General features: G+C 46.0%; 1 protein-coding gene across 4 annotated transcripts in view; it reads left to right on the top strand.

The window, feature by feature from the left end:
• Positions 1-9,649, top strand: part of LOC104875384 (creatine kinase S-type, mitochondrial) — a 201,396-nt gene that overhangs the window by 56,856 nt on the left and 134,891 nt on the right. For all 4 annotated transcript variants that reach the window (XM_010642887.3, XM_010642890.3, XM_010642904.3 and 1 more), the window contains exons 3-4: positions 5,730-5,877; positions 6,796-6,885. In XM_010642887.3, coding sequence (XP_010641189.1) covers positions 5,730-5,877; positions 6,796-6,885 — 238 coding nt within the window. The remainder of the gene's footprint in view (positions 1-5,729; positions 5,878-6,795; positions 6,886-9,649) is intronic.

Here is a 9,649-nt window from a genome sequence, read left to right as displayed (position 1 = left end):
CCCGCTGCCCGGCAGCCCCCAAGGGCACAAGGCTTCGAGCAGTTCCTGAATACACAGGTGCACTCAGGAGAAGGGTTTGAGTCAAGGAATCAATTTGGATTCTCAGGAACGCTTGAAGAAGGAAGTCAGCTTGCCGCAGGCGTTGGATGCTCGCAGTTGGGCTTACACCCTCATGCGGAGGAAAACCCTCCATCGGGTCTGAGTGTGCTGTCCCCTTCCTCCGCGATCTTATGGAGATGTTGGGTAACGTAGAAGAGTTCCAAAGAAATAATTTGAGAAGTGATTAGAAACCATCCTAAGTGTTCCAGCCAGAGAAAGCAGCCCTATATAAAGTTTGGGGTGCTGATCTGTGTGTTTAACTTGGGGTGCCCACCTTCCTCTCCTCCTCCTCCTGCGCACATGTGTGCATACACATGTGTACTGCACACAGAATGCTTAGCCCAATTGCTTGGGTTTTATTCCTCTTCGTTCATTAATAAGTTTAAGGTAGAATCATTTTTATAAAAATGCAATTTCAAATGCCTTATTATCATTGCAGATACTTTATCATTTGATTAACCACATCCACTTTACAGATGTGTATATTTAGACTCAGTTGCCTTTTTTTTTCTTTTATTGAGTTTATTGGTACATTTTAGGTATATATTATGATTACATTCATTATTGGGATCTTGTACCTCTACATGACAGGTCTTGGTTCTCATTTTTTCCCCTTGTCCCTGCCCTCCCTTCATCCTCTCCTCCCCTCCCCATTTACAAACACTTTATTTCCATTTTTTTCAGTTGCCTTTTATTTGGACGAATAAATGTCTTATTACTGTTTGTCTTTATGAATATCTGGTCATTTTTCTTGAGCAACTATGAAATGGTTTGTGTGTGTGTGTGTTTGTATACTGGGGATTGAACCCAGGGCCTTTGCATTGAGCGACATCTGAGCTGACCTTTTGTTTTTTATTGTGTGATGGGGTCTTGCTAAGCTGCTAAGTTACTCAGGAGGACTCAAACTTGAGACCCTCCTGCCTCAGCTGACCTGTCTTGATAGTTGCTGTGGGATAGCTTCCTTAGAGGCTTACTCCACTAACACTCCGTGTCATGCCTTTGCTAACCCTTCTGATATATTTTCTAAAATCGCAATCAGTGTTTGATCAATTGTAATCAGTTTTGATGAAGGAGGACTTTTCTTCACACATTTATTGGCCACTGGCTTACTATGTTCTGTGAAGCACTTTCATCTCTCTCTTGACTTACTAATTTTAGCCAGTATTATTGGCTTTTTTGGTCAAAATGAAAAATTTAATACGCTTTTGATATCTCTTTTGCCCTCTGTTTTTGTTATTTACATATTTTAGCTCTTCAATTAATAGATTTTACATCAGAAGACTAATCTAATCATACCTTTATCCATTTTCAACTTTGGGCTGCATGTATTGACTCTCTACGAAGAAAGATAAGTTAAGATTTTAAATGTTTTCATTATATTTTTCTTTCTAAGCTGGAGGTCTATTATTTGTTTTCATGTTGTAAACTCTTGTACTCTAAATTCAATTAATCCTTTATGCTTTGCTACAGTTGATCCTCAGAATTAAAAACCAGTAAGGGGTTTGGATAACAGGTTCCAAGCACAGTCAGGGAGAAGGAGCAAGTTCTGGGGCTCTGCACACATCGGGGCGAGTGTAGATCACAGCGCCCATTGCATATTTTAGGAGAATCTAGAGGAGAGAAGATCAGAGACACCAAACACAAGGAAACAATGAGACAGACCTGGCAGTGACCTTGATTTTACTAGTGTGGTTATGCACGGGCTGAAATATCTCCCTGTGCCCCATGAATATATACAACTAATACGTGTTAATGTGTAAAGAGACTCACATTGGAGAAACAGTGAGGAGCATTAATGTAGTGCATAAAACAGACATCACAGAACAAAGCATTGCAGATGTGTTTGTGGCCGCAGAGGAGGAGTAATGGTGCATGACTGAGCATTGCTTCCTAACTCCTGTCCCTGGAGACACCTAGTGTAGTCTCACCCTGTCTCTCTGACCGCCAGCTCAGTTCTGGTTTACCGGTTGTGCATCCACTGAACTGTACAGCTTTGGCAGTGAGTGTGTGTTGCCAAGGCCTCTTACATCTGACTGTCGTTCCCACGCAGCCTCTCTGTTGCATCGTGGCTCGAGTGCCCTTCCTTGTCCCTCTGAGGCAGAACCTGCTGCCGGCATGGCCTCTCCTGCTGGGCATCTGCCACCTGCTCCTCTGGGCCTGGACGTGTAAGCTCTGTGCTCCCATCGCGCGTGACTCCTCCTCCACCACGCGCGCTGGTCTGGGTCCTGTGGGTCCTAAATCCAGGCAAGGTGGAGCTGCAGCCCAGAGTTGCCTGCAGGCTGTGGTTGTGGTGGTGGCCGGGTCCGTGGTCTCCTCTGAACCCACCCCTGAGACCCTGGGTGCTGTGGGTGTCATCGGGGGTCACTGCCTCACTGTGCTCTGCGTGCCTCACCTGCCCCAGCATGCAGGTGCAGTCCAGCAAACAGCAGCAGAAGGCGATGAGCCAGAAGCCAGTGCTCCTGTGGATAAAGCTGGAAGCCCAGCCACGCCTGGCTGTTTGTGTTCTTGCGTGAGTCCTGCTGACTTGTTTCACAGTGAAAGTGACCCAGCAGACTTCACCACGGCCTCCTAATACCTTTCCTTCTTTGGCTCTCCTCACATCTGCCAAGAAGGTCTGAATAAACTCATGCTCTCCCTCCCCCAGTGCAGCTCCCCCCTAAGGAGCCTTCTTCTCTAGGGAGGGCAAGCCTTGGACCGTGACCTGGGTGCCCTTTGTGTCTTTATTTTGGGGTGTGCAGAGGGGTGTCTTAAAGAGACACAGTGCTGACACCCACGACTTCAGAGGAGACGTTTGCTGGGGCTCCTGGTTCAGCTCATGGCTCCAGGCAGGGCACAGCAGAGGGGCCTGGTGGAGGAGCGCTCCGCAGGGCACGGTGGACGGGAAGTAGAGAGTGGGGAGGAGCCGGGAGGGGACGCGCTCTGCCAGGCCAGGCCGTGCCCCAGGGACCACCTCTTCCCACCTTCTCACAGCAAGCCAGCTGTGAGCCCCGAAAGCCACCGCCTTCTGAAGGTGCCACCTGTGAAGTGTACCCATGCTGCCTCCGCTTCGGTCTGGGTTTGGTGGCACGTCGGGGCCTCTCGGCGGGGACATTTCAGCAAGCACCACAGCCTGGACGTCTGTCTTGCGGTTCCCACCAAGCTAGTTCTGCTGAGTTATTTTTCTTCATGAAATTTCACAAAATGCCCAGTATGTTGGTGGCCTAATTTCCTGTTTGCTGGTGCTGTTGACCCTTGCATTCTTTAAACAGAAGGCGTTTTCCTAGCACAGCAGTGGGAACTGGGACATGGAGCGGGTGGGGTGGGGATGTAGCCATAGGAACTCAGCCTCATACCCTACACTGGACTTGCCTTTTTCTTTTTCAGAGAGAAAGCAGAGTACTACTCTGCTGCCTGGTGTGGGTCCAACGAGTTTGTAACAAATCTGGTGTCTTTCTAATAGACTGATGAGAAAGGACACAATCCTATTGTAATGGTGCCTTTTCTTATGCTGTTATTTCTATGCTTTAAAACTCCCCGAAGCATCCTTTTCTGAGGGTCTGCTCTCTCTCCCTCCTCTCACCTATATGTGCTGAGCCCTTCTGTCTTTGGGGGACTCTTCACAACTTGAGTCCTTGCTGCTGGCCCGCTCTCCTCCAACACAGTTAGCTTGGCCCCAGAAGTGCTGGGGTGTTACAGAGACTGCACTCACAGTGGGATTCAGAATGGTTTTAAGATTTTTAAATTGTAAGGAACACAGCCCTATTTCGAGCTGGTTTGGGTTAGAAAGAGAATTTATCAATTCTTGGGGATGTAGCTCAGTGGCACAGTGCCTGCCTTGAGAGCACAAGGTCCTGAGTTGGATCTCTCGTACCAAAAAAAATATAGAAAGAAAGAATTTATCAGAAGGAAACGGCAGAGTCTCACTGAGCCCTGTTCAGATGTTCAGATGTCCCTCGGGGTGGGAACCAAATGTGGAAAGCCCCAGGAGCTCAGGGAGCGTTGTGCTCTGTCCTCGACTTGCCGTCTTGGGTCCTCTCAAAGACTCCCTGTGGCTGCTTTGCCCAGTAGGCAACCATGAGTCATGCCTGAGTCCCAAGTTCATGTCTTCTGCAACCAAGAAACACGGCAGGGGTGGAGCCCTGGATTCTGGCTCAGTTGGGCAGGCTGTGTCTCTGTACCCTTGAGAGCTCTAAAAGGTTTGCCATCCCTGGTCTGGCTTGCAGTCAAGGATGTGAACTTTGGGCCCAACAGACCTCGGTTTGAATCCTAGCTCTGCCACCTACTTCCTGCATGGCCTGGGTCTAAGAAAGAATCTTCGAAGACCAGATTCTTTCTGCTCTGTGCTGTTCTGTCTCTGGGTGCTGGAAGGCTGGACAAGACAATGTTCGGTACATGTTAGGCACTCAGTACATAATAACTATCGATTACTGCATCACCATGCCATTTGGGAAAGATCATAGGCCCAGAGGAATGTGCATGCTACCACTCCAAAGAGTACAAGAAGATCTGGAAGCACAAGTCAAATACTCCAGAATCGCATTTTCAGTACACACTAAGAGTGGGTTTTGTCTTTACCACACTTGGCCAAAGCAGTAGCCATGAGTCAGCCTGCCAGAGGTAGGGCCTAGGGAGTCTAAACTCGCTTCCAGTGTGTGTGTTGTCCTGCTGGTTCTGGAAAGAGTCACGGTCACAGCAGTTCCTTTGAGTCAGTGCCTGTCTTGTGGTTGCTGGGTCCTTTCTGTGTGCGGTAGCTGCTCGACCAGCTAACACCATACATGGTGAAACATTTTGAAGGCCACGCTGGAAGCCCTGTGTTGTCTTTGGGAGACTGTAATATTGATAATGCCCAAAGCAGGCTGTGAAGAGTGAACTCCACAACTGGCTCCTTTACAGAAGTGAGTCCGGCTGAAGTCTGTGTGCCAAGGTCAGAGTAGCTCTTACCCAGATTCCTCTCTCACACCACAATGTTCTGGTTTACAGCCATGTATTTTGTCTGTTCTTTCCTCATTCGAGAATGCTTCCTCTTGTCCTTTACAAGCCTTGCTTACATTAATTTCCATAGAAACCGCATGGCTGTGCATCCTTACCGTAGCTCTGCCCTTGCGCTAACCCGCCTTTACCCCAGTCGATCACCAGTAAAAATCAGTGGCTTGGACCCGCCAGAGCCTTTATCAGTTGCACCTGCATTGGTCAGTGTGGCCCCCTGCTTTGTATCACTCTTAGGTCTGTCTTTTAGTGTTTTTTCCCCCTCAGGCCTTTGTTGTACACTGGGCGGAGACTTTAGCCTACTGCAGGTTTCCAGTGACATTTCAGGGGTCCCCAGTAGTAGTCCATTCAGAAGACCTCACTGTTTTGTTAAAGGAGATGTACTGCTTTCTTTTTAAATATTTCCCCTCCTGCTTTTCTTGCTTACCTGTGACCTCACGGGCAGAGGCATGGGTAGGTGAGTTCTTAGTGAAGAATGTCTAGGAGGATGATTCCCATTCGGTGTCTCTGAAGGAAACCCATGTCGGTGGGAGGTGAACTTTATTTGGGAGAGAGCTGGCCGATCGCTGAGGCTCGTGGCCTCTTCCCTGGCCCTGTGTGGGCTCTGCAGGGTGAGACTCCTGCAGCACAGTGTCTCAGGACTGATGGTGTCATTTTCTCCCAAGCTATGCAGACATTTTGATTGAGAGGGAAGTGCTAATGCAGAAGTACATGCACCTCGTTCAGATCGTGGAGACAGAGAAAATCGCCGCTAACCAACTCCGACACCAACTCGAAGACCAGGACACAGAGATCGAGAGGCTGAAATCAGAGGTATTTCCAGTGGTGATCCCTGCTCGCTGTTTCCTGTCTTCTGTCTCTGCCCCACGATTATCTGTTTCATGTCCAGGGATAAACTCGAATCCTGGGCTCAATTGCTGGGCCGTCAACACGCACGGCTGGGCTCCTGACCTAGACCAGAAGCTGCAGTGCCTGTCAGGCTCAGGCAGAGACACTGGAAGACCCTCACTTTCCATTAAGTGCTCTTACTGTCCTCCTTCAGAGCAGAAATTCAAGAGCTGTCTAGAGCCCTTTCCTGTCTTCAGGTCGGCTCTGGGATTAGTAATTGTGATGGTCACCAAGTCCTTGTAGTAAAGATGGACAACTTAGGAAGGGCGAAGTGTGACTGCAGCAGTCCTCTCCTTTGTCCGGAGGCAGCACACGGCTGTGTCCCAGCAGTGCCCGCTGGGCTGGGGTCACCAGCCACACTCCCTGCAGCATTAGGATTGTTACTCCGGCCCAATCCCCAGACCCATGCAGCGGGAACACACTTTCCAGCGCCTGCTTTGAAATGTGGCTTCTTTGTGGATCTCTGGGTTCTTGTGTCCAGGGCAGGTCATTGCCAAGCTGAGGCTCCATCCGACCTTGAATTATCCCTCAGTGGTTGCAGAGCTGAGTGGGAGGTGTACAGTGCGATACAGCCCTCTTGGTCCTTTGTCCCTTCTGCGGAGTCCTTGGGTGGGCTTGGGCCAATGTCCTGCTAACCAGCCCTGGGCACGCTCTCCTGGTCTCCTCTTGTCAGCACTTTGGTTGGGAACTGGGGGTCAAGTTTGTTCTCCTCTACCTTAGCACCCAGGAAGAGAAGTCACAGAAAGGGAAGGGCCCCCAAGACCACTTGTGGGCAGAGCTTCCTGTGGCTGTGGCTCTACCCCGCTGTTCCCTGGGTCGGCACTTACCCGTCCTGTGTTACAGATCATCGCGCTCAATAAAACCAAGGAACGGATGCGCCCTTACCAGAGCAACCAGGAAGAGGAGGACCCAGACATCAAGAAGATTAAAAAGGTAGGATGAGCAGGGCATGATGGTGCACACTTACAAACCCTGCACTCTGGAGGTGGAGGCAGGAAGATCGCAAATTTGAGCCCATTTGGGACAACCTAGCAAGACCCTGCCTCAAAATTAAAAATAAATAAATCAAAAGTGCTGGGGATGTAGCTCAGCGTGAAGACCTGGGTTCAATTCCAGGTAATGAAAAGAAAGAAAGAAAGAAAGAAAGAAAGAAAGAAAGAAAGAAAGAAAGAAAGAAAGAAAGAAAGAAAGAAAGAAAGAAAGAAAGAAAGAAAGAAAGAAAGAAAGAAAAAGAAAAAAAAAAGACACAAGGTGGGCTCTTGAAGGATTCTGCATCTGTGGCCACGTGGTTGACCGGCTCTCTGCTCTGAGATGCCTCTGAACGGTGTCCCAGACGAAACAGCCTTGGTTTTTCTGAGCTGCTGGCTCCCAGACCTGCCCTCTGAGAGACCGGCCTAAGACTCGGGTGAGCTCTGAGCTGCCACTCACTTCCCACATATAGTCACATGGCTTTTCTTTTGTGTGTGTTCTCTTATCTTTCTGTTCTTGTTTTTATTAGCACAGGTTTGTAGTTCACAGTGATTGCTGTCCTCATGGGGGTTTGGCACACGAACGCAGCAATCTGAATATTTTGGGGGAATCAAATTTTTTGAGTTCTTTATGTATTCTGGATATTAGTCCTCTGTCTGAGGAGTACCTGCAACATTTTTTTCGCATTCTGTAGGTTGTCTCTTCACTCTCTTGGCTATTTCCTTTGCTGTGCAGAAGCTTTTTAATTTGATCTGATCCCATTTGTTAACTCTTGGTGTTATTTCTTGTATGATTGCACAGCTTTTCCAAGGATATGCAAGGACTTCTAGTCCACTGCATTTGGATTTATGTGATTTAAACTTTGTCCTGTGATGTTAATTGTCTCATGTAAGACACTCAGCTTTGTATAAAATTTGCAGAAAGCATCATATATAAAGCTCTTTTCTGAGATATACAACTTCACATCTTAATGTTTTCTTATCCCTGTTTTTCTATTTTAAATCATTTCATTTTCATTGTAACAAAACTTTAACCAAATATTGCTTAGAATTTGGAATAGAAATAATTATTAAGATTAAGTTAATATTTTCAGTTTTCAAGAAATAAAAATGCAAAATAACACCATTCTCTTAGAATTTCAAATTTTTATTTGAATCTGGTTTGTAACAAGATTAGTGCTATTTCTTTTCCTTTAACAGTATGCAGTTGGAAGTAAACAAAGATGTAAATAAAAATGCAAAATAACACCATTCTCTTAGAATTTCAAATTTTTATTTGAATCTGGTTTGTTATTATGTTACAAGATTAGTGCTATTTCTTTTCCTTTAACAGTATGCAGTTGGAAGTAAACAAAGATATTAATAAAATTCAATTTTCAGTTTTGTCATAGAAGCTGGTCTGTTAGTAAATAAGTGAAACAGCTACTATTGTTTGCAGAGAACACCTGCCCAAGTGTACAGCGAGATTTTGTTTAGCTCAAAATTTAATTCAGTTGATTTTTGGAAACACTTCTACTAAGTGGAAGAATAATGATAAAATACCTATTTTTAAAAACATTTTCTACCATTTTAATTCTTAATAGAAGTGATTTTAAAATGTGCTTCTGAACTTGTTAAATAGGTTTTGGAATTAACTTTATCGGCTTTTATGTCCCAAATCAAAGTGATGTCTGTGGAAAGGGATGCATTTGCAAATTAATTGCCACTTCTGATCTTGGCAAAACGTAATTTCTTTTCATTTCAAGTGAGTACAACTTGAAGTTGCTTGTAATGCATAGGAATTTTCCATTAGATTTCTCCAAATAATATGCATAGAGTTTCCTCATTTTTTGTGTGTGGGTGTGTGTGGTACTGGGGATTGAACCCAGGGCTTTTCACTAAGCTACATCCCCAGCCCTTTTTATCTTTTCTTTTGAGACAAGGTCTTGCTAAATTCCCTAGGTTGGCCTTGAACTTTCCATCCTCCTGCCTCAGCACCCCCAGAATAGCTGGGATTTCAGGTGTGTACCACCATGCCCAGAAGTTTCCCCATAGAATCTATTAAAATGTGCTTATTTTTAAAAGAGGTAATAAGGTGTTTATTAATTAAAAACTGTTTCATCCAGAGACAGTTAAAATTTATAATTTAAAACCCAATTCCCGAGCCGGGTGTGGTGGCACACACCTGTAATCCCATCACTTGGGAGGCTGAGGCAGGAGGATCACTGCGAGTTTGAGACTAGCCTGGGTTACATAGTGAGTTACAGGTCAGTCTCAACTACACAGTGAGAACTTGTCTCACTGCCCCCGCCCCAAAAAAACAAAAAACAACCCAGTTTCCTACAAAAGGCGTGTGGGGGGGTGATAAAAACTGCAGCATTGACAAAGGACTGAGGCAGAGAAGGAAAATGTGCTTAATTTTTATTGTTGAGGTATAGCAATTTCAGAGCCTGGATGTAAATGGATATATTGTGTCTGCATCTGGAAGGCAGATAAGAGACATTAGACATTGCAAAAGAAGGGAATACATTTAAATACATGATCATGTAGACCGTGTGGAAAATGATATGGAAGAAAAATTTTTTGGGGGGGAACCAGGGATCGAACTTGAGTCCTTGCCCTTGTGTGGCAGGTAGCAGACCATGGAGCTAACCCCCCAGCATGAAAATTTTTCAAAGGAAATGTGGACAACAGCATGCCTAGGACATAGTGAATTAATGCTTTCAACTATTAGTGAATTTGCAGCATCT

Source organism: Fukomys damarensis, unplaced genomic scaffold (genome assembly GCF_012274545.1).
Source record: "Fukomys damarensis isolate Sample0158 unplaced genomic scaffold, DMR_v1.0_HiC HiC_scaffold_3, whole genome shotgun sequence".
Taxonomy (NCBI): domain Eukaryota; kingdom Metazoa; phylum Chordata; class Mammalia; order Rodentia; family Bathyergidae; genus Fukomys; species Fukomys damarensis.
Note: the sequence above shows the minus strand (reverse complement) of the source record. Positions and strands in the feature narration are given on the sequence as shown.